Source organism: Fistularia commersonii, chromosome 19 (assembly GCF_037954325.1).
Source record: "Fistularia commersonii isolate RoL2024-O1a breed Wild chromosome 19, RoL_Fcom_v1.0, whole genome shotgun sequence".
In the NCBI taxonomy this organism is placed as follows: Eukaryota; Metazoa; Chordata; class Actinopteri; order Syngnathiformes; family Fistulariidae; genus Fistularia; species Fistularia commersonii.
In genome coordinates, this window is record NC_141302.1 from 11398979 (window position 1) to 11423248 (window position 24270).

At 42.2% G+C, this 24270-nt stretch overlaps 1 protein-coding gene across 1 annotated transcript; it reads left to right on the top strand.

Annotated features, from left to right (window-relative positions):
• The first annotated feature begins 559 nt into the window (after positions 1–559).
• On the top strand, positions 560–22650 carry LOC147223718 (urea transporter 2). The gene is made up of 8 exons (XM_086165978.1): positions 560–869; positions 1232–1421; positions 1932–2060; positions 2874–3063; positions 7862–8009; positions 19125–19259; positions 20259–20308; positions 21147–22650. Exons 1-8 carry the CDS (start codon positions 758–760, stop codon positions 21327–21329), a joined length of 1137 nt encoding a protein of 378 aa, XP_086022104.1. The 5' UTR covers positions 560–757; the 3' UTR covers positions 21330–22650.
• Positions 22651–24270: the final 1620 nt, after the last annotated feature.

The following is a 24270-nucleotide window of genomic DNA, read 5'->3' on the forward strand; positions in this document are numbered from 1 at the left end:
TATGGCAAGTGGAGTAAAGAGCAGAGCTATTGCAGCTTGCATCTAAAAAAGTGAAATGCAATACAACGAGGTCTGCTTGGGCCAATTCATATATACTTTGATGAAAAAAAACACTTTAATTTGTATTGTGTCCCTCTGGAAGGCACTTTAACACATTTAGCTTACTTGGCCTCAAAAGTTCCAGCAGATTCACTTTTTGTCTTGGATTTGTTGTTTCAAACAAAGAAATAGTAGCAAACTGGAATGGGTTTATATACACTTAAGATAGCCCAATCCGCTCTAATGGTTTTACCATCAGAGGAAAGACAAACACTGTTGATACATGGTGCAATAAAAGAGTGGATGAGTAGCTAAAATGAACAAACAACAGGTAAAGAGGTGTTCAGGCGTTGCTTGCACACGAATAGGGGACAGAGGAGGGCAGGGATTGGGAAAGGGCTGAGTAGGAGAGGGGGGGATGCTGGGGTTTCTGACTTCCTCTTTTTCAGCGGTCATCATGGGGTTGGACTTTGCTCCGCTCCAGTATGGCAAGTCCACAGTGGAGCAAATGTGTTACCGAGTCTAAAGATTTACAAGTCCCCCCTCCGAGCTCTCGCCAGTGAGGAACGAGGACAAGGGATGAGCAGGGAGGAAGAGGAGCAACAGTGAATAGAGGGGCGATAAGAACAAAACGGTCGTTTGGGAGCTTTGGGGTTTCTTGGTTTTAACAGCAACGCATCCATCACGGTTATAGCGGTTTGCCACGGCTGCTGCGGGGATGTGGATGGATACCAAAGCTGAGGCGGAGGACGCCAGCTTCAGTCAGCGCGTGTGGAGGGGTCTGCTGTTGTGCACTGGGGACATGGTGCTCTTGGATAAGTACATGCAGGGTAGAACTACATTTCAATGATGTCTTTCCCAACTGGAATTATAAACTCCCCTAAAGGATGTTGTGACCTTTCAACCTTTCATATCTGATGATTCAGGTCTGGGTTGTCTGCTATTATGGGCAACAAAAATATTTCTTTCTAGAATATACAGAAAATTACAACTATGCTGCTATCAAGACATTAGAATGAAAAACTTGCCAGTAAAATATGCAGGAATCACAATACACCATCTGTATTTGGAAACTGAGACCAAGAAATGTAAACGGTCTTAATTTAATGACCACATTTGTGACAGACAAACAGGAATTAATGCCCAAAATTTTTTTTAAATGGGACAAACTCTTTCCCGTCTGTCTCCCCAGACAGGTCCTTCATGCTGCAGCTGCCGCTGTGGGGCCTCCGAGGGGTGAGCAGGGTGATTTTGGCCAACAACCCCCTGAGCGGCATTGTCATCCTAGCCGCACTATACTGGGCTTCCCCCTGGCAGGGCCTGCTGGGAACAGTGGGCGTGCTGGCTTCCACGCTAACAGCTGTCATCACAGGGCAAGACAGGTGGAAGAACATGATGTTTGCTTGGAGAGGAAGCGCATCTTCTTATCTGCATTTCTAGCGGTTCGATGTGGACAAAATGAGTCCTTTTAAATAATCAAAGCTTCAATCAGAAGCTATTTGTTGCAGGAAGGGTGGCGCTGACAGACAAGACTTTAATTATCTCACTCTGGGAATAAACTTGATTGAAGGCTCTGCTTAAAATTCATGAGCTCAGCGCCGTGACTGATCGCTCCGCGTACGGCCACACCCGGATTACATTCCCTGATATTTATTCTCACCCAGAAAAGAAAAAAAAAGCAGTCTATAAAATAGATAATTCAAGTCGAACGTCTGGGATTTTTGAATAATCACATCAGATCAGATGCTAATCGGCTGCTAATGTTTTGTCTTTTTAGATATATAAAGCAATTAAATAGAACAGAATAGATATAGCTATTGATTTGATTTTTTGTGTTGCTGGGCAAATTAACTCAGTGTGTGCATCTGCGCATGTGTGTGTGTGTGTGATAGTGCCGAAGTGTTCGGAGGTCTCCATGGCTTTAACGGCATGCTGGTGTCTCTACTGATGGGGGTGTTCAACGCGGCCGGAGGCTGGTACTGGTGGCTGCTGCTGCCTGTTTGCTTCGGGTCTGCCACGTGGTGAGACACTCAAATCGGCACGCAGACACACACACACACACGTGCATATCGACAACGTGCAGCAGGTTTAAGGATGATCAAATTTCTTTCAAAGTATTTTAAATGCAGTGTTCAAGGTCAGAGTGTCGTGTTTGGCGGTTCATTTATCTGGTTTATTTTTTTAAATGACAGTGGATCCAGGCACAAAACCAGATTTTCAGCTCGGTCGTCATTGGTTTCCCACCAAGATTTATACATATGAGCAACTCAAATGGCTGTAGAAAATTTAATCTAGTGTCAGAAGAACATAAATTAGAAATACAAGGGAAGCATCACTCCGCCATTTCAATTCTGAGGATTTCACACTTTTAATTAAGGATTGTTCACGCCGGGATCAGGGTGTTCTTCAACTGATTTTCAGAATTAAAACAAGTGTCCTTCATATTTTAATTGGGGCGCCTTTCTATGTGGAGCATGTTCTCCCCATATCCACTTGGGTCTCCTCCATGTTCTCAGGTTTCCTCCAACAGTCCAAAACCATGAGTAAGTTACAGGCTATGTGAATGAGAGGGTGAGTGGTTGCATGTGTGTATATGACGTGTGAATGAGAGTGAATGGTTGGTTGTCTCCGCATGTTAAATCGGTGAACCCCACCTATCATCCAATCACACCAGGGATATCCAAGTGGTATAGCTAATGAATGAATGAATGTAAAACTTGAGTTATGTTAGTGTTTCTTTTTACAACAAGCCCGTCCTCTTTCTTTGCATTTCCCCTCCACAGCAAGTCAGAGCCATTCCAGTCCCTGATCCCTCTTTTTTTTTTCTTTTCCAGCGTCTTCCTGTTCAGTGGCCTCTCACCGCTGATGGACCGCTGGGACTTGCCGGTCGCTGTGTTTCCCTTCAACATAGTTATTATCCTCTACCTCCTTTGTACCGGCCCTGACAACCCATACTTCCCAAATCACATCGCTACACCACCAGGATTGGTGGAACCCAATAGCACGAATCTCATTACAACACAGGTAGTGGAAAATGTTTGCGTAAATGTTATTACATTACTCTATCAAAAGATTGTATTACTTGGCGATAACGTAACTGCCGAATTCCAGTATTTTTCAGCTTGCTGTTAATTTAGGGTCAGTTGGTAGAGCAGGCATCAAATATAGTTAGTAGTTCGATTCCCGTTTTTTACGGCCTGCATGCCAAAGTTTACTGAGGCAAGACAATGAACACCAAGTTAGCAACTTGCTTGGCAGCGGTGTGAATAGATGAATGCAATCTTGTGTAAAGCACTTTTTAAACGCGAGATATAAAAGGGTTATACAAGTGGAGACCATTCATTATCTACCGTTTATCCTGCACTTAGGGTTGCAGGGATGCTGGAGCCTTCCCAAACTGCAATTGAGCGAGAGGCGGTGTTCACCCTGGACTGGTACCCAGTCGATCGCATGGCCATGTATTGAGGAAAAACAACTGTTCACTCTCTCATACATTGGGCAATATCTTAATTTTTTTCGTTTAACCTTCCTCAAATTTTTGGAGTTGAACGAAGGTACGCGTTCCTGGAATATTTAGTACCAACTTACAAGCCAGAGACGAAACTATCCGTAGACCAAACGTTTTATCAGACATCTGACTCCGAGAGCATATCTAAAGTATCTCACACCAAAGTTATATCGATGATTTTTCTTTTTAAAAAGCCACTGCTATAGCACCAATCATATAGGGACCAGTTAGTTGAGAGTGGAGCTCAGCTAACGTATTAAGCTGCCAATCACGCTTTGTGGTGCTACTGTGCGGAAGCTCAGTAGGTTAAACAATCATTTATTAAATTTGCCTGCAGGTCAGGAGACGTCACAGAGCCTCCTGCTGACAGTCAGTAATGATAGTGGTTATTCTTCAAATCTGCTTTTTTTTTCACATTAGTCCGCTAAAAGGAAGAAGGTCCCTGGTTAGAGTCCGGGAGAGGGTCTTTTTTTGTGTGGAGTCTCTATGTTTTCCCCGTGGCTGTCTGGTTTTCCTCTGGGTCTCTCGTTTCCTCTCACTAGCCAAAATAAGCGATATGTTCATTGGATATCCGAATGTGTGAATTAGAGAGTGATTGGTTTTATGTCTCTATATGTGGCCTTATGATAAACTAGCCACCAGTCTAGGGTGACCTCCCTGTCTCCCCTCTAATTCTATTGACAGTAGAATTTTAAATTTTATGTGAGAATCACTTACGTACTGCACCGCAATAGAAATTTCAAGCTGTAAAATAATTTGAATTACTAAATTTCAGTCGTTCCAGGATCTCGGTTAGTGTCATCCTGGTCCACTGACTCCTTGCAATAGAATCAAATTTGGAAAAAGGCAAAGAGTTTTAAAATTACAGGGCACCTTGGTCTACAAAGATGACCTAGTGCTATTCTAAGATCTTGATCAAGCCTTTACCACAGCAGGTGTAAATCTGTCGGTAAACATGTTTCATGTTCATTGTTCAGGGCGCCCCCCCTTGTCGGCCAGTAATAATCAAAATGTCAGGAAGTCGAGAGTCAAATCCTTTGAAACCTTTTCTCAAATGTGATTCATGACTAGCTGTTGATTACTACTCTTCATGAAACTGTATTCTAATTACGTATCTAATACACACCCCTAATCTAGGCTTTGGGTAAAACCTAGATTTAAAAACAAAGTATCACAGTATGAACTTTTATGGCTTTCAAACACTTTCATGATTAGTATCATGGCTTTATTGAGACTATGAAATGTGTTAGATTATGCAAACACTAGCTCCTAACTAGCTATTTTTCTGTTTTATTACATTTTATATGTATTAAAATAATCATTTCTGTTAATTTACTATATTGATTTTATACTTCTACTCAGCTGCATCTCAGATGGAGATTTGGAAGAATTTATGATCAACTCTTTGATTATGTCTGTCATCATAAATGGATTAATCTTCTATGAATGACTGTGAGCAATATTAAAAGTGACAGAAAAAAAGCAAGATTTATGGGAACAACCAATCACTAAACAATCAATCAATTTATCGGTCGATGGAAGCAAGTTGTGTTAAGGACGTGTGTGCCAGATGAAGCTGCAGTGTTGCAAAAAGGTCTCCGGAGCGAGTAAGAAACCGACGGAAGCACAATATGCATAAGATTAGCTGCCTATGACTCACTGGTTACTTAGCAACAGTTGCTGATGCAACTCCAGTAAGGGAATTATAATCAGTCCAAGTGGTTTTAATTAGAAAATATTAATGACCGAGTGAAGAAACTGGGGAAGCTGGTACGATATTTGCAGTTTCTTTGGAATTTGATCGAACACACAGAATTTTTCATGGTCAATGGAAAATGGGTAGATTTAGATTTTTGGAAGCCGGGGGTGGAGGGAGAGAGGGGTGGAGGGTGGGCTGCACCCCGGACCGCTCAAAGTCCAGCTGATCAGAATTCAAGCCGGTGCCTTACCTTGAAAAGAAAATATATAGTTAGCTTTGACCTGTGAATTCAAATGGAAAGCAGTCTCCTTGGGCTGCCTCGGACTGGAACACCAGAATCCCAGTGCAGATTCCTTCTTTTCTTCCTGTTACTTGTGCAAAACCAAACACGTATTACCATCTGTATCAAAGAAAGCCATCCACACGTATGTGTATTTCATTATATATTGGTGTGTGGTCCATTCTGATGTATGAATTCTGATTCAGCGGACATATTAACACTACATTTATTATCATAACAAGCACACAGTTGCTCAGTTTACTGCGCAGCTTGAAACTGTGATGTAACTAGTCAATAATAGTTAGATTTATTGTTAGGGCTTGTAAGCTAACTGTGGCGAGTGACTGTTTTGGCTTGTTTTTACCGCTGTTGATACCAGATGGTATGTGATGCTGTTTGCAAGCTTACAATAAGGAAGTTGTAAACATTTATAAAGCTTTTATAATTTAATTTTAAAGACCTCATCTGCCTCATTTCCCCAAAGCCTTCAGGTCAGGAGCCATGAAGCTGGTCTTCACATTTCTGGTCCGATCTTGAAACTTGTAATTGCTAAACAAATCCAAAGTTCTGGCAGAAATCAATTATCGGTACATTTCAGATGGGAGTTAGACTTCATTAGAGCAACATCTGTCTGAGGACCCGGCAGAGACTCTTTCATCTTTTGGATCAAAGTTTCTCTTTTAACACGGTAAAATACAATAATCTCAGAGAAATCCTTTAACCCCATTGTCTCCCCTACTGAGTCATAAGCTTGTCCAAGACCTTTCAGGTTAAGAATATCTTTTCTCGACCCGTTACTTTCCATCAGACCATTTCCCAATAACATGGTGGAATCCCTCAAGGGTCAATCCAAGGGTCCTTAGAGTTTTTTTTCCTTACATCCTACCACAGGGAGATATTTCACACTCCAAATGTACGCAAACAATACACAAATGTATATATTGTTATCATTTTCTGTCCGTTTTTTACAAGGAACAGTACATAGAATTAATCAGTTGCGGAATGGCTATTAATTGTGATGAAATGAGGTTAATGTTAAGAATTTCCAGTCTTTTCAGAGCTGCATATGAGACACTGTTGCTTCGTCACATGTATTTAAGTCTGTTCACTGACATTAACGGCTCCATTTGGGAGGTGATTCATGTAATGTTTATGATATTTACTTTGCATTTTTTTTCATTGTGTCTTTTTGCAGAGTACAAGTTGTTGTCTGAAGGCTGGCGTACAAAACAGATTCACCCGCTTCAAAAGAAACCCATTTGCTGTCCGAGGCTAAACATGTGACATGCGTGTGTTTCAGAGACGGGTTCAGAGTCAGAGGCTGGGTTCAGAGTTGACATCTTACATGTATATTTTCACACGATGGTCCACTTGGTTCTGTAGAGAGTCGTGAATAAAACCGTCAGGATTGATCGCTCACTCCCTGTCCCGGATTACATTCCCTCTCGTGCCGTTTCTTCCCATGTGTCTGTCTCGCTCTTGGTCCTCTTAATATTCATCTCATACTTTTACTTCCTCTCCCTTCCATCTGTCTGCCTCTCGTCTTATAAATGCTGCCTCTCTCGTTTCATGAATTCCCTTTTGGTTTGTTACTTGAGAGATTTGAAGCCTCTAAATCTTCCTTTTTATCCCCTCTCAACCAATAACCATTCCTCCATGCTGCCGTGCACATCTGACTCCCGCTTCCTCCCCGACTCCATTTCGCTGTCCATTACTTTTTCAATCGCCTAGGTCTTTTTTGACCCCCCCCCCCCCCCTTTCCTCTCTCTGGAGTTGAGTTTAGAATAAACAACTATGGATAACCGGTATTTCAAGGACAACACAGTAAAATGCACGTTTCACAGTGTTATGGGCCGTAATGCGATCCACTCTCTTTTTTCCGTCATTTCCTTTTATTTATTTCCTCTCCTCCTTTCAACTGGTTGTTTGCAGAGATGGCGATGACAACACTCCTATTTATATTTGATGCCTCCTGCCTTGCGCTCTGCCGCGGATGGCATTCTGGCTTCACTTTCAGCACATTATCGTGCACGGTCACCCGCAGCCCACGTGTGCACAGTCGAGATCGCATGTGTGCTTCGGCAAATTAAACGAGGACCATTTATGACTTGTCAACATTGGCCGCGAGCAAGAGCGCATCCCTTCCATTGTCATGGAAACAATCTTACATGGAGGACAGCCCGCCAACGTGGCGTTATTTCGGTGAAGAAAATAAGGCGGATTTCAAATGTGGAAAAGCTGATAAGCCTTTTTCTAAATTTGGAATGGTTTGGTATTTTGATGTAACACATCAGAACTGTCAAAGTCCTCCTGTAACCTCCTCTCTCCTGCCCAGGTCTTACATGGTATTCCACTCGGCGTTGGTCAGATCTTCGCCTGTGGGGAACTGGGACCCTCCCTCCTCATCCTAGGAGCTGTTTTACTTTACTCCCCTCTGCTGGCCACACACGCTCTTTTAGGCTCGGCCATTGGAACACTGGCTGGTGAGTCTCAGATTTTTGCCTTTGTTCGAAAACGCGTTTTTAGGGTCACAATTTGCCGCCTTAACAAATCGTGCAAAACAAATGTCAGGGCTGATGTTTACAGCCATCCGACATCTGCGAGGGGACAGGAAACTTTTCAAATGGAGGCAAATGCTCTGGATGGCGATGTCTCAGATATTTTTATAACATCCGCAATGGAATGTATCTGCAGCCGGAAATGCATTATTTAGGCAAATTGAGGGGAAAAAAATCAGTTTGGTTCCATTAGGTTAAATATAGAGCCTGATATTTGAAACCAATAGAAAAACATTTAAACCATTTCCCTAGATAAAATCAGTTGTACGGTAGAGTTGGCAGTCAAGGTCTCACTATGGCCTCCGACAGTCCTTCTTTAACATGAGTACTTTTACTTCATCCTCTGTAAAAAGCAGAACTCATGGGTTATATATGAAATGATACACCCGTTTTTTTAATATCTTCATGTTTTAATTGGACTAATGCAGCTTCAGGGGGGCTCAAGCCAGTGTCTCTTTTAGCTGGTCCCAAACCCGGAAAATTGCAGAGAGTTGGGTCAAGAAAACTATGCAAATCGAAACTTACGAATCTCATAATAGAGGCCCAGGTCAACAACGACTGCCATTGGTGCCAATAACCTACAGGATACCAGTGAAAATTGGGCTACTGTTGGTTAAAGAAGGAGAAGCTGTGAGAAAGTGGTGAAGTGTGCTGAAGGTGTGACAAAGAATTTCAAGGTGGAGGTGGGACTTCATCAGGGATCAGCTCTGGGTCCCGTCTTGTTTATGGTAGATGAGGTTAGACAGGAATCTCCATGGACCATGATGTTTGCAGATGACATTGTGGTCTGTAGTGAGAGCGGGGAACAGGTGGAGGAAAGTCTAAAGAGGTGGAGGTATGCTCTGGAAAGGAGAGGAATGAAGGTTAGCCACAGCGAGAGAGACTATATATCTGTGTGAATGAGAGGAACCCAGGTGGAACAGTGAGGCTAAAGGGAGGTGAGATGAAGAAGATGGAAGATTTTAAGTACTAAGGTTCAACAGTCCAGAGCAATGGAGAGTGTGGAAGGGAGGCAAAAAAAAAGGTTCAATTAGGCTGGAATGGGTAAAGAAAAGTGTCTGGGATGAAGAGTCTTAGCTAGAATGAACGGAAAGGTGCACAAGGCAATTTTGAGACCTGCGATTCTGTGTGGTTTGGAGACAGTGGCATTGAAGCAAAGCCAGGAAGCAGAGCTGGAGATAGCAGAAATTAAGATGTTGAGGCTCAGGAAGTGACAAGGATGGATAGGATAAGGAATGACTCTCTTAAAGGGTTGCAGTGGCCCCCTGAAGAGTATAGTTGAAATGATAAGAGGATGTTTTAAACAGACTCATCGGTTCAAATGGACCATTGTGAGATATTGTGACACAAAATGCTGCAGTCCAACACCTCTGTCTGCCCACAGATGCCAATAGCATATTGCAGTATCATTATCTTGTTTTGAAACACCATGATACATAAAATTCTGCAAGGCATCTTAAATTCATGCACACTGAAAATTTTAAGTTAGACATTAAGTTTATTTTCTCATAATTTTCAGCGGCATGCATCAGATATGAACATCTTAAAGGCTGAAGCAGTTTCCTGCAGGCCTTTTCAAAGGACACAGAGCAATTAGCTAGTGTCTTGATAACTACAGGCTTATAAACAAACAGGCTGCATCTGCCTTTTTACAACCAGCCTCGCCGAGAGAGAGGGACGCGTTGGGATTAATCGAAGAACGCTGCCCTCTGCTTCCGTCTGCTGCTGTATGCACGACGCAGTTTGCAATTGAGTCGGTGTGTGTGTGTGTGTGTGTGTGTGTGTGTGTGTGTGTGTGTGTGTGTGTGTGTGTGTGTGTGTGTTTGTGTGAGAAGCTATGAGTCATTCTGTGCAAGACAGGGAAGAGTAGGTGGTTGCTCATAGATACACTTGCACAAATCCTTGGACGCGCACTTAAAATTAGCTGGTACAAACGCATGTACATACACACACGCACGCACAAACACACACACACACAAACAACGCCGCAATGAAAACAATAGTGTGACAGGAGAGTAATCAAAGAGATGTGACTGTAATTAGATTGTGTAGGGAACAGAGCTGACAGGAAACAGCCGGCTGGAGAGACGACGGCTAAATGTGCAAGAGCAAAGTAACAAATAAGGCAGTGAGAGCTATTGTCTCCCTTCCTCTCTCCTTTTTCTCCCCTTCCTCTACTCATCTACCTTCCATAATTAAGAAAAAACTTTTCTACAGCGCGCGTCACTTGTTCCAACTTCAGCCGAAACCAGGTTGTTGCCAACACTTTGTCGATTTTGAAAAGGCCAGCCATCGATTTTAAGCCCCCACCGATCCTCATTGTAAGGGACAGGGACCCAGGCACGTCTCCTTGGCATTTCTGCAAATTTGGGGAATTGATTCAGAAAAAGTCCGATTTTCAAACAAGATTGAGAATAAAAGGTAGGGGATAAAGATTTCGCGGAGCCTGCAGAAATAACTTTGGTGCCGGAAAGTGGGAAGGATGTATAATCGCGGGGGGATTACACACTGCGAGGTTGGGGTAATCCCTTAAGACCAGGCGGTATAGTAAGCTTTTTGTCAAAGAATCCCATTAAAAAAACAATTAATTGAATTAAGCCGCCAGTTCCTTGTAGGTATCCGGTAAATCCCTATACGTCGCAGAGCTTGTCAGTTCAAATTCATCACAAAGCCATTATTGACCCGCCCTGTGAGTTTATCTGGAGTCGCGATCTTGGTTCCAGACCATTACGTCCCCACAAAAGGGACCGATTTGTTTTGTCAATCTCAGGAAACAGTTCCCGGAACTGACTTTGGCTTTTCTCTGTCATGAGCTCCCCTAATATTGTTATTCATGAAAGGGAATGCCTAGAATCCCTAGTTTTCAAAAGGTTGAAAGAGTGCGTGTGCATGCATTTGTGTGAGTGTACTTGCATGTGATTGGATGCAATAATCAGAATATGTTCAAGTTGATTTCATTAGAATTGGAATGAGTAATAGAATAAAAAGCCAAAATGAACCCGCTCAGGTGTGATTTGGCATTCAGTGTTATTCAATATATCAGCTGTTTGACAAGCTGGTCATGCACACACACACACACACACACACACACACACACACACACACACACACACACACACACACACACACACACACACGTAGTGAAATGAGCTGTTGGCCCACAGTGAGAACTTGTGAATAAGTGCTCCCAGGTCAGACTTAAAGATGGATCTTGCTTGACAGGAGGAAAGAGAAACGTTGGATGGAACTGAAATAGGAAAAAAAAAGAGCTTTGAGGAGGAAGCGGAGTGGGTGTGTGTGTGTGTGTGTGCATGTGTGTGTGTTTGTGTGTGGGTGATTCAAGATGGAGGGAAGGAAACAAAGATGCTCCTGAACTGAGACACCAGCTTCTCCTGTCCTTTCTATTCACTGCACTCAGAATCTATCACTGCAGTGCAAAGCAGAACATTAATGTACCAGAAACCATGAAGTATTTCTTCATCCCATCTGACAGGAAGCAGCCCGACTGTTACGAGGTGACCGACAAACCCCGTCTGGCCGTTTATGGTTGTCACCATGAGATCATATTTACAAAATGAACAGAGGATTGTTTTCCATCCGGCGTGGCATCCTGTCCTCAGCTGCACACACACTCATATTTCATCTCTCGGACATGTTAGTGTTTCCTGGGAAGGGTTGGAGTTGCCCGAGTTCCTCCGTCATTGTCACTTATCTCCTTTTTTTTAAAAATTCAACTAAAAAGAATGATCCGGTGTGTCCCCGTGACAACTTAGACGGTGTTACCACCCTTGATTCCAACACACAGATTCAGATTTTTTTTCATTTAATTATTATGAGAAGAAACAAACATGATAGTCTATCATCGTCACCATCATTATTCATTCATTCATTTGTTCATTCATTCATTCAGCCTATCCCAGCTGCCATTGGGCGAGAGGCGAAGTTCATCCCGGGTAACATCCAATCACAGGGCCCCATATACAGACATACAACCATTAACCCACTCATTCACATGTCCTATAGAGACATAGTGTTGTAGCGAGTCACAAATGTTGGGGTTCATGTTGATGCTTTTTTTATGTGTGATTTGGGGGTTGCTTGGAATTTTGTGGGTGGGTTTTGGGGTGCAAGGAATTCAGTTTTTTTTTTTTTTACCTGAAATTGAGCGGGAACAGTTCGTTGTATCGCAGGCTTGTGTGGCGTGGCTGCGGCTAACAACAGCTATTGCTTATTAAACGGACATTTTACCGTCAACCAGGTGTTTTCCATGACCAAAACACTATCATTCATTTGCTTTCACGCATCATGCAGACATACAACTATTCACTCCCTCATTTGCGTCATATAGAGAAATACAGCCATTTGCTTGCTCATTTAGAGGTAATGTAGAGACATGCGACCATTCACACTTCAAATAGAGATATTCAGCCATTCATTCCCTCATTCACATGTAATGTATAGAAATAGATCCATTCATTCACACTTCATGTCGAGACATTAAACTAGTCACTCCCTCATCGGACCAGGGAGCTTCTTGATGCGAGTTAATCACATAAACCAACTGCCAATGTAACGGCCTCTTGATCATCATTTCTTCTGAATTAGCATCATAATTACCACGATCACTATTCATCATCGGCCCTGCAGATCGGTGCCAATATTGTCCTCATCGCTGCAGTGACGTCACGGCCCTCACGCTCATTATAGTCAATATCATCATTTTCATACGCCGTTAATGATCAAGACACATGCGGTAGCTGCCTCTCCTCGGCACCAACCGGATAGAGTCACGCCTCGGATGACTGTATGTAAGCGAGCAGGTGGCGGAGTCGGGTCGACGTGCGTGGTTCTCCAGCGTGATTAGCCCCGTTGCTTTTTAGCACAAGCTCACAAAATGCAAAGTTCAACAAGAGCGGCAGCACCGCGAGCTATATTTGGGGCTGTCACTCAGACGAGGGGAAGGTGGAAGGGAGCAAACTATTCACACAAGGGGTTTCTGGAGCAGGAGCTCAGGGGCTTGTATGTAGGCCAGAGCCTCCTCCTCCTGCTGTATATGAGTTGGAAAAAAAACGATAAGACAGATCCAGAGGTCTTCTGACAAGCCACTCAGGTGTGCCCTTGTCATACAACATCGTGTTACCTATTTAAAGCCTAAAAAAGTTAATTTCCCTCTTTCCACCTCTACCATGAATTAAAACAGCACAAGTCCAGCCGACTATCCAAACTAGTGAGATATGATAAAGGAAAAAACATTTTCACAGATACAGTAGAGTCATGGTCTTTCCTTTTGATAATTTTCAGGGGGTTGTTCGTTAATTCATTTATTGATTAATTATTTATTGAATATATTTTTCTATTTTTATTTTTGTTGGGAAAGCGCATCCATACAAATATGACAGTGAGGATCACGGCACATTATCAATGCTGCGTTGAAATGATGGGGAAGTATGACGCAGATGCAGAATGTTTAAAAGGAGACTTACTTTACCTGTCATCTTATGACCGAATTCCGATCCGGACTGCGATAATTGGATCTGTTTTCTTCCATTAACTGAAACGCGTGCGTGGGGCTACTTACACTATCTTCTGCTTGAAGGCGTGGAAACACCTACTGCTGTTTTTATTTTAACTGCCAGCCGGCCTGCTTTCATAACTCTGACACAAAGGCATTGAGTCAGAGAGCTGGCGCTTACATAAGAGACCTTGAGAAGAGCAACAGCATATTTACCATCTTCATCTTCCAGTATCCCACAGCTAAACTAAAATTTGATTCCAGTTGCACTGCTCTTTTATCGATGGTATGTGAAAAATAGAGGATGGCGCAGTTGTTGGCGCTTCAGCTTCACGTCAAGAAGGTACCTGGTTTGATTTCGACCGAGGGCCTTTGGGTGCCCCGGCCTGGCTGGGGCAACAGGTTCTCGCTCCCAAGCTTACGTCAGCTACTAACCCCTTTCTCGTAATTTTTTGATGAACGAACAAACCCGGAGAAGTGTCTCTTGTCAGGGTTCAGATTTCTCATTTCACAGAAAGATATGCAAAATAAAAACTCTGCAAACTCTGCTTTGATTCAGGTTAGGTTTAGATATTGATGCTCATGTTGATATTCATTGAAAAGTGATGAGAAGGGGTTGTAATGCATCAGTATGTGACGCTAAGGGAATCTCTCCCGTTCGTCAGGGTGTTGACGCATCGGGAGTGAGAATGGGTTCGGTGGGGTTGTCCTGTTTCCTCCCACAGTTCAAACATGTGCGATAGTGAGTGAGTGAAAGAGTGAGTGAGAGGTGAGAGTGAGAGGATGAATGGTTATATGTTCTATATGATGTGAATGACACTGTGAACGGTTGTTTTTCTCCACGTGAATTGTGAATGACAGTTTGAATAGATGTATAGTATGTCTCTATTTGTGGTCCCGTGATAAACTTGCTACTGGTCCAGATTGAACCCTACCTCACCCATTGACAACTCCAGCATCCCCGCGATCTTGAGTGCAGGATAAGCAGTATAAAGGATAAATCGATGAATGGATGAATGGATGAATGGGTGAAGGATTTACACTTCTTGCAATCTCAATTGAATGCATGTCGAGTGCACTGGTCTCCTTTGCCGATTTGAAGGCTTTTCAATGTAGTTAAGACCCAAAACAAGCTATTTGCTTCAAATCTTACATACGGTACAAGGACTGTTCAGCACATCTTTGTTTATAAAAGGGTGCAGTAAAATACGAGAATAATACACACACAGGCGAGCACAATCAAACACAATCTGAAGCTCCTGTGTTGACAAATGAGCCCACATCCAGAACCATCCATTTAGTAACCCCCCTTCCCCGAGGGCGTTGTGAGAGAGAATGAGGATTTGGTCAGCCGGACGAAGAAACTAGTGCCCAAAACGAAAAAATACGCTGCTGTTGTCAACTTTATTAGAAAATGATCATATGATGAATTCCGATTGTATTCATTCTGCAGCAGAACAGTCTTTGACAAAGATGGTTTTTACATTTCATTAAGTTTTAATGGCACAACACCATTATCCGTTGCATACATTCATTTTTAATTTCCAAACTAAATTGGCTGTTGAATGTCGCCCGCTGCACAGCGGGGCGTGGCTCGGAAAGTAAAACGCTTACAGCTTTTACGTTTGGTTTTCTGACATATATTTATTTTTATGTGTCGAATATTAAAACGCTCTCTTGGAATTATATCATTCATTTTTCAAATGGATATCAATATTTCTGCATGCGGCCTGCAGCTCATGAGCCGGTCATGAGCGTAGAGGAAAACGGTTAATATGCGAACCGAGAGTCCCACGCTACGAGTAATTCTGAAATTGTCTGTTTAACATTTTAACAGTTTTTTTGTCTCTATGGAAACAGCGAAATTATTTCCATATCTTTAAGTTTGCAATTTATATTATATTAGGGGAAGACAGGATGCCTTGTCTTTTTCCACCGCTGTGTACACAAATGCATGTCCCCACAGCAATCGGAATACCTGGTGTGCTCACAGACACACACACACACACACACACACACACACAGTAAAGATTTTAGTATACTCTGCAGCCTCCTACCACAGACACATTAGTCTTTAATGGCACCCTTATTGCAGGGAGGGAACGAGGGGAGGGTTAGAGGGGTGGGAAGCGATTAAGGAAGCAGGGAAGGACAGAGGCGTGGATGAGGGAGCACGTGGCGCATGAGGAGAATGAACAGACGCAAGATGATGGATGGAGAGAAATAAAATGTAGAATTAAGCAAATGAGCGGGGAGGGAGACCGAGCATTGAAGACCAGGAGGGCGGACAGATGGAGGAGCGGTGGACGCAGTGTGAGCAGACATGGTGGTGGCGAGGGGGGGGCGAGAGGCAGACCCGGGGTGTGGTCACTTCAGCTCCGGGGCCAGACCGCTTTAACTGCAGTTCAAAGTGTCTGGTATTGAGGAAATCAATCACAGCGCAGCCTACGGGTCATCGACTGGGAGGCATTAATGCATTCTGCGGAAAATCCCGATATATGCACAGAAAAGTGCAGAAGGGTGCGGCTTTGGCGGCCAATGACAATTTCACAAGGATTATTGTTTTACTCCATTGTTCCATCATGCATTTATAGCTTTTTGCTGTCGGATTTAAGCCATCTTTATTTTTCTTTCTCATACCCATGCAGTTGATGCACGCTCTTGGTTAAAGAAGGCTCATTTCTTGCCCCACCAAAGAACACTCCCTGTGAGTGTGTGTGAATAATATATAGCCTAGATTGGGAGGATGAAAAGGTCGGTCTTTTGCAGAGTCAGGCGGTATTCAACGACTTTTCTATCTCACTTTCAGAAGGTTCCGACGCAGACTTTATTCCATCACAAATGAAAACAGAATACTTCATAAAGAATATGCAAGTGTTGTAAAGTTTGTTCCTTTCACAAGGAGGGAAGGGGAGACTGGGTGGGGCTGCAAGGCTGGTATAGTAACAGACACCCACACACACACACACACACACGTGCAGAGGCAGAGACACACACACTCATTGTCTCATAAGGACCCGTCTTTGACATTAATTTACTGATAAGCATCCCGAGCCCAAACCCTGACATTCACAAAGGGTTGGAACTATAACCTTTTCCCTGCCGAGAAAAAACGTTCAGACAACAAGCGCCGTAACAACAGGCTTAACTCCATCCGAGGGCGGGGTGTGGCACTCTGGACCCCCAGAGCACGCTGTCTGGTTTTTGACTGCGGCACACGAACACACAGGGATTACAGGGTGTATTTCTTTATCTTTTTTCTTCACAAAATGAAATACACATCTTAAAATAAGCTTTAATTTCCACGCTGTTTAATTCAAATCCCTCATCACAAAGGCATCTATTGTGTTCATTGTGTGTGTGTGTGTGTGTGTGTGTGTGTGTGTGTGTGTGTGTGTGTGTGTGTGTGTGCTCACTTTTTAGCCACTTAATAGCTTTTCTTTATATATTTGATGAGAAACAAGTTGAGTAACTAACAGATGTCACTTGACATCATGGAATTTAAATCTAAGAAATTTCAATATCTGGGTTGAGTCTGGGTGTGTGCGTATGTATGTGTGTAGGCATGTTACACACCAAGTGGGATCAAAAAGGAGCATTATGTATCGATCACTTTTAAAGGGGGTGATTTGGCAGCCGTTTACACACAGAAATCCATAGGTTGTGGTTCCTTTCTTCTCTTTTTCTATGAATCACACAAAAGAAATGGTTTATTTTAGGTGCTCCGCCCGTGAGAACCGTATGTCGCCTGACTCTGCATCAGCCACCTGCCCTCTGCAGGTGAGCTCCGTCTGATACCACCGACCGGGACGTTGTTATTATTCAATCCCTGACACGTGTCGGCAGAAAAGAAAAGGGAGCAGCTGCTGGAAAGGCCAGCAAGAAAAAAAAGGTCAATGTTTTTGGCCTCTGTGAGATTCGCTTGGATCGACACAAACACACACACACACACACACACACACACATACACACATGGGGATTATTTCTGTGTGTAGTGCCAGTTTCATATTGTCATGGTTATCTCGTAAGGATGAAAAACAGCAACCTGGTCATCTAGCAGCAAAATTGACATTTCGTCTTGGACTAAATGAGGAATAAGACAAGCCCACACAAGATATACATGTGCTTGATGTGTTGAAATGAGACCCTTCAGCAAATAAATATCTACAACTCCTCTGTACTTCTTTGTGTTGATGCGACTCGTCAGCTCAATTAGATGGGAAGACGTAAATTCCTTTATTTCCCACACTAACAAGAAATATTGGCCGCAAATGTTTTTACATGCCTGTCTTATCAATTGATTCCAGATTCGATCTGCCGAACTCAATTTAGATAACAAGCACTTTTTTTAAATTATTTGTTTATTTTTTGCAAAGATGGATATTGTATTGTTCTCCCCGTGTCCATGAGGGTGTCCTCCGGGTTCTCCGGTTTCCGTCCGTCGTCCAAAATCATGCAGTCGGGTCATACGAGACCGTAAATTTCCCGGATGTGTGTTGAATGGTTGTATGTCTCCATGTGTTGCCTTGTGATCTACTGGAAACTTATTCAGCTGCCACTCGCCAAAGCTGAGACAGCTAAGATAGGCTCCAGCCCCTCCACAAACCTGACTGCAGGAAAAGTGGTACAGATAATGAATGGATGACTGAATGAATGGCTGGCATTTTTTTTTTTTTTTTTTTTTTTTTAAAGGCTTCAAAAATGAATGATTTAAGTGCTATGCTTTGGCAGATGGAAAGTGGGTCTGCAGCTGCAGACTGCATGCAATGATAGCAGCAGTGTATCTGTGGCCTTCTACTGTTATGGGTTGCTATGATGCGTTGTTATGGGTTGATGAACTTTGTCCCAAGAAAATTAGGTTGTCTCTTTAAGTTAGGTCTCAAAAAAATGCAGTGTTCTTATGAAAACATTCTGGACCGTCTCTCAACGCATTTATGATAATGAGTAAAAAGCCAAGGGGAAAAGGGATGAGTCACCCATCTCTGGGGAGATTAACGGAGGCTTCTCACTCTCATGTCTCCTCTTCTTGTTATTCACGTGTCCTCATCACACTCAAGAGTCTATGTTTCAGCGGGACTCCGGCTCACTGGTGACAATCGGCTTCTCGCAACATCATTGCGGGGCCACTGACCAAACAGCATTACACCACACAAGGGCCATCATTACTCAAGCGCAGTACAAACAATAGAGGGAAAAACAGGGGGCTGATAAGAACATGGTATTGCTGACGGCTAAAAGGCCGGTCCGGCCCGGTTATTAAATAACATGCCTCTCCTCATTTTAAACTGTATATTCATTTATGCTCCTTCCATGTAGCGAGGGACGAATGATACCTTATCAGGTTACACGGTAATTAAATTTAGCTCAGGAGAAAATCATGCAAAAGTGAGCTTGTAGCACCATTATGTGGATTGACCTGGTACTACAATTTACATCTGGAAGGGATGATGTATTTATACATTATTACACAAGGTTTTTTTATATTCACATTTTATATATGTTCTTTGTGTGTGTTTGTGTTTTGGCAGGTCTCTCTATGGCGGTGCGTCATGGCTCTCTGTACTCGGGACTGTCTGGGTTTAATGGCGCTCTTGGCTGCATGGCTGTGGGAGGCCTTTTCTTTAGCTTTAGTTGGAAGACACACCTCTTTGCAATCGCCAGCGGTGAGACACACAGTTTCTGTTTTGTCTGAAGAATAATAGTTACAGAAAAGCACAACAATATTCCCGATTATTGGAAAACTTTTTGGAAAACTGTGCCACGTGCAAATGACCAAGCGTGTAGTTCTGGTGCTGATGGAGCCAAAAATATTGACAATGAATTTAATATCTGATATGATGTTAACGGTTACGTCGACTACACACACAGGGACTGTCCCTGTGTGTAAATATATTTTTTAAAATAGAGAGAAGGCTAAAGTAGAATATTACTTTTCCACTGAGCCAGTGGTCACTTGCTGCATCACTGCAGCTCTCAGTAAATCCTGAGCTCCTGTCTTTGCCGAGTCACCCTCTTGCTGAATCACGCCTTCTCTTGCGCGTGCGGGAGAAGTGGACTCGGGGTCACATGAACACCGATGGACGAAAAGCAGTCTTGACTCATTTATTTAAACTCGCATTAAGATAAAATAAAAAAATTAAAAAAATTCCAATGCAAGTGGTAGATCATCTTGTGAAAGTCTGTATTTTTTCAGATTTTTTTCTTTGACTTCATTTTCACCATGTTAGCAATTACTTTACTTACAGGTGTTTAGAACCACAAGCAAGGTTGTGCGTCTCATTTATATTAAAACCGGATCCACTAGATCTTGTTGATTGACAGCAGCTAATGTGTGTCGCTTCTCGACCCTAATTAATTTTTTCATCCTCCTCTCATATATTTTACGAACTTCGATCCGTGAGCCACAATTTCAGATTCCACCTCAGGTTTGACGTAAACTTCTTGGTGGTCTTTCCTGTATCTCCCTTCATCCTCTAGCTTTTAAACATGAGCAGTGACCCTTTTTTTTTAATCAGAGATTGATCCTCTGTTCCCCACAGCCAATCTCCTTCTAGTGGTTCACCTCCATCCCTGCTACTGTGTACGTCAGTAGTGATGGAGCGAGACGGCATGAGTGTGTTGGGGGATATATTTAGCCTTAATCTCCTCTCCTGTATCTGCAGCTTTCCTATCTGCATACAGTGACATCGCTCTGAGCAACCTGCTGGGAACTGTGAGTACACGCAGGCACACACACACACACACTCTCACACATTCACATTCACACATCTCACACATTCACAAATCCAGGTGTACCAAGTGGCTGTGGTGTCTCTTTTGTTTTAAAAACGCAAACGGTTTCTTCACCCAGCCACCGGTACGGCACTTCTCCAAGTCTAGATATGGAGGGGGAACAGCTGATGTTTTAGAAAATATGTGTAATTTCACTTACATTACAACTCCAGTCAGTTTGATGATAGCTGTTTCCTCCATATCAGAAAGTGAAAAGATCCAAACAGTGTTTGGCACATATTTATATAGTTAACATTTACTCTGAATATTGAAAGTTAAAATTAGCGTTAGTTTTTTTTATCGGTTTTATTGATCTGAACTGCATCTGTTATGATATCATATCTGTCACGGTTTTTGAAATTGAAACTATGACACACAGGGTTTGTTTTCTACAGAAAGACGTGGATTTTTCTCCAGTTGAAAAAAATCGTGTTCTTTCCTTCATTTATTTCCGCCGATTTACACTGACATGAATATAACCCCAAAGGATGAAAACATTAATCTTGAGAAAAAAATAAAAATGAAAAAATGAAATAATGAATAAACGAATAAGATGAAAGTGAAAGATGTGTATATGCTTTAGTCAGAAGTTAAGCATATGCATTTAGATGTATAAGACAAAAAGATAAAGCGAAAATAAAGTGTTTCATTTTGTTTTGGGCACTGTGAAGTATTTATGACATACTAATAATGCGTCAACAACAGCCAGAATGAATTTGCTCTCATTCACTCTCAATCTAATATCAAATTCAAATTACTGCCTCTCGCTTTCCGTACAGGTTGGCCTCCCAGCATGCAGCTTGGCAGCTACGTTTACGGCCACGCTGATGCTGCTACTGAGCGGTAGCTTAGCAGCGTACCGCATCCCCATGGGTCAGGTCAGGGCCCCAGAGAGGAACCTGTGTTCACGCAACCAGTGGGAGGCCGGATGCACAGTGGAGAGAAATAGTACTGATGTGTAGCTACAGGTCGTGCACACACGCACTGATAGTTGTGTTTACGAGGCCAATTCAAATAGTTTTATAACATTGTATTTGTGGACTAGCTGTCTGTTTGAATGATACTAATAAAAGTCAGTCAGAGCTTGTCCTCTAGGAGGCGACAAAGAGACATAAATCTAATGTTGCCGAATTGCTGAAGTAGAAGTTAATCATTATACTTGAGTTAAGTCAATGTGGTATCCCAGTGGAGGAGGGGGAGATAATTGATTAACTGATCATAATTAGACTCAAAATGAGTTCCCTCACCGCTGACAGTGGCTGTCTGAATTTGCAGAATTTGAATTTGCATAGAGAAAACACAGCTGGGGTTTCTCAATCCTTTTCCCAAATTGATTTCTTACAAAAATAAATAAAGTAATATAAAAAGAAAGTCGGTCAAATAAAAAATGTAAAATGTAAATAAATAAATGTCCTTATAGTGCAGCACACGCACTGTATGCACACTTCTGCCTCACATTCGATTCCTGCATGGGGCCTTTCTATGTGGAGTCTCCATGTTCTCCCAATGTCTATTAGGTTTCCAAGCAATAAATTCATTGGAGACCTTCAGTTGTCGAAACATGCAAATGTGAGAGTGAATGGTTATTTTTCTCTGTGACGTGAATGAGAGGGCGATGGTTGTATGTCTCTATATGTTGCACTGGGATTGTTCCGTCCCTACTCGGAGGGAAAGCAGCATAAAACCAGATGTAATTGATATTTAATTAAACTATTTCGGAAGTCTGGAAAAGAAGGTGCAGAGTTACAATTATAAGGAAAAGGGGGGTGGAATGGCTGCAGCTCAAAACAATAAAAGAAATAAATCAAAAGTCCTCACGAGGAGGACGATCCACAACATTCACAACCACAAACATAAACAAAACCCACACTTCCTGAAACTGGTGGAAAAACAAACAAATCAGTCATCAGCCCAAACACCGACACAGTCGTTGAACTCACAAACCACACAATTAGGACACAGCGGTCCCCCTTGGCACGTCGGCCGAAAACTTGAATGGTTGTGACCTTATTTAAAGAAGTCAGCACACGTTGATCGGCCACAATTGATCGGCTTCAAGTGTTCTGATTGGCAACACAAAACGCCCTGCATGTCAATTTGGGAAACACAGAAAAAGGGGGGCAGGCACTGGCCATGAATGGGATCAACTGGCAACCGGTCTAGGGTGAACCCCACTTCACGACAGCTGGGATGGTCTCCATTGGTATAGATAATGTATTGACAAAATTGCCTTAACCCTCCTCTTGTGTTTGGGTCGCCAGCGACCCGTTTTCGTTTTTAAATGCATAAAATAATCACTTCAAATTTTTTTATTGCATCAAGGCTTCTTGACTTTGTCAGGAACCTTGATTTCAACAAAATTCAACAAAAACATTTTTTTTCACTGCATTATAAAATGCTCTAGTTAAAATTATGTTCTTTGTAGTGTTAGGGTCGGTTTTGACCCGGGTATAAAAATAAGATTACAAAGCAATAATTATAGCCAAAATTTAAATCATGAATGCATTGTCAGCCAACACGATGACAGCCACCTCCTCCCTCAATCATGTGAGCTTCTGGGGATGCTCATTTGTCCAGTATTGCTCCAAAAAAACAAAACAAACAAAGATGAGCATGTCCAGTTACGTCCTTGACATGACCACTGGACTGCAGGGTCACAATATCACTTGTGACAATTTTTTTACAACCTATGACTTTGGACAAGAACTCCTCAAGAGAGAACTTACCATGGTGGGCACAGTGAAGAAAAATAAACCTGAGTTGCCTGCTGAAATCGTGCAGGTGAAAGACAGGGCTCCGCTTTCCTCCAAGTTTGCTTTTACAGACACCACCACTGTTGTCTCATATTGTCCAAAAAGAAGACAGAATGTGATACGTCTGTCTACTCCTCACAAAGCTGCAGCTGTGTCATCAGCAAGTGACAAAAAGCCCACAATTATCCTTGACTATAATAAAAACAAAGGAGGAGTGGACAACCTGGACAAGCTGACGGCCACCTTCACTTGCCAGCGAATGACCAGAAGATGGCCAATGATATTTTGTGTTATGACCTGTCCTGTGTTTCAGTGTGTTCATTTTAAAGTCCTATTGCTGACATTTTTTTGTTTCTTTCCATTTTCTTGAAGAAAATATATATGGGTCGAAAATGACCCATAGCACCATAGATGTTACTATAGTTAAAAATTTTAAAATGAAAAAAATAAATCAGCAAATTCATTTCAGAGATATGTTCTATACCCCTTACCAATATTCTGGTAACACAACATCCTTTAATTTATTTATATTATTCTCTTGAGGTTAATTTTTCTGTTTTTTATAGAAATCAAGAAGTCTACTACTAACAATAAAAAGGCCCAGAGAACCACAACAAAAAATTTTAAATCCAATATTTTCATGGATAAGGAAGCCTAACAAGGTAACCAAGAGATGAGAAAAAGAATTGGAATTTAAGTTTTTATTTTTAGTGTATTTTAAAGCTGATTTAAGACACGGGTCGAAACCGATGTAGAAAACTAACACAGGAGGAAGGTTAAAAGTAAGCAATTGGAAAATAGATACAACAGAGACAAAGACAAATGTGTTGAATCAGCGGGTTTGATTTCAAGATAAACTATTGTTTAACTGGATTGAAAGGAATTGTGACAAAGCAAGCGAAAATAAAATTAAAGCAACAAACCAAACATGATAGGATGATGAGCCAATGATTTGTAAATTTGAACACGAGGTCTTTCACTTTGGGAAATTCAGCCTCGAAGAGTCTGGTAACAATGATGTGCGGGGTGACGTGAGAAAGATGCCCAATTTTCAGAATGCAGTCAGTGTCTATGCATGTACCAACTCCGCTGTCTTTTTTAATTCAAGATTTTTGACTTTTCACCGCAAATAAACAAGACGACAATGAAC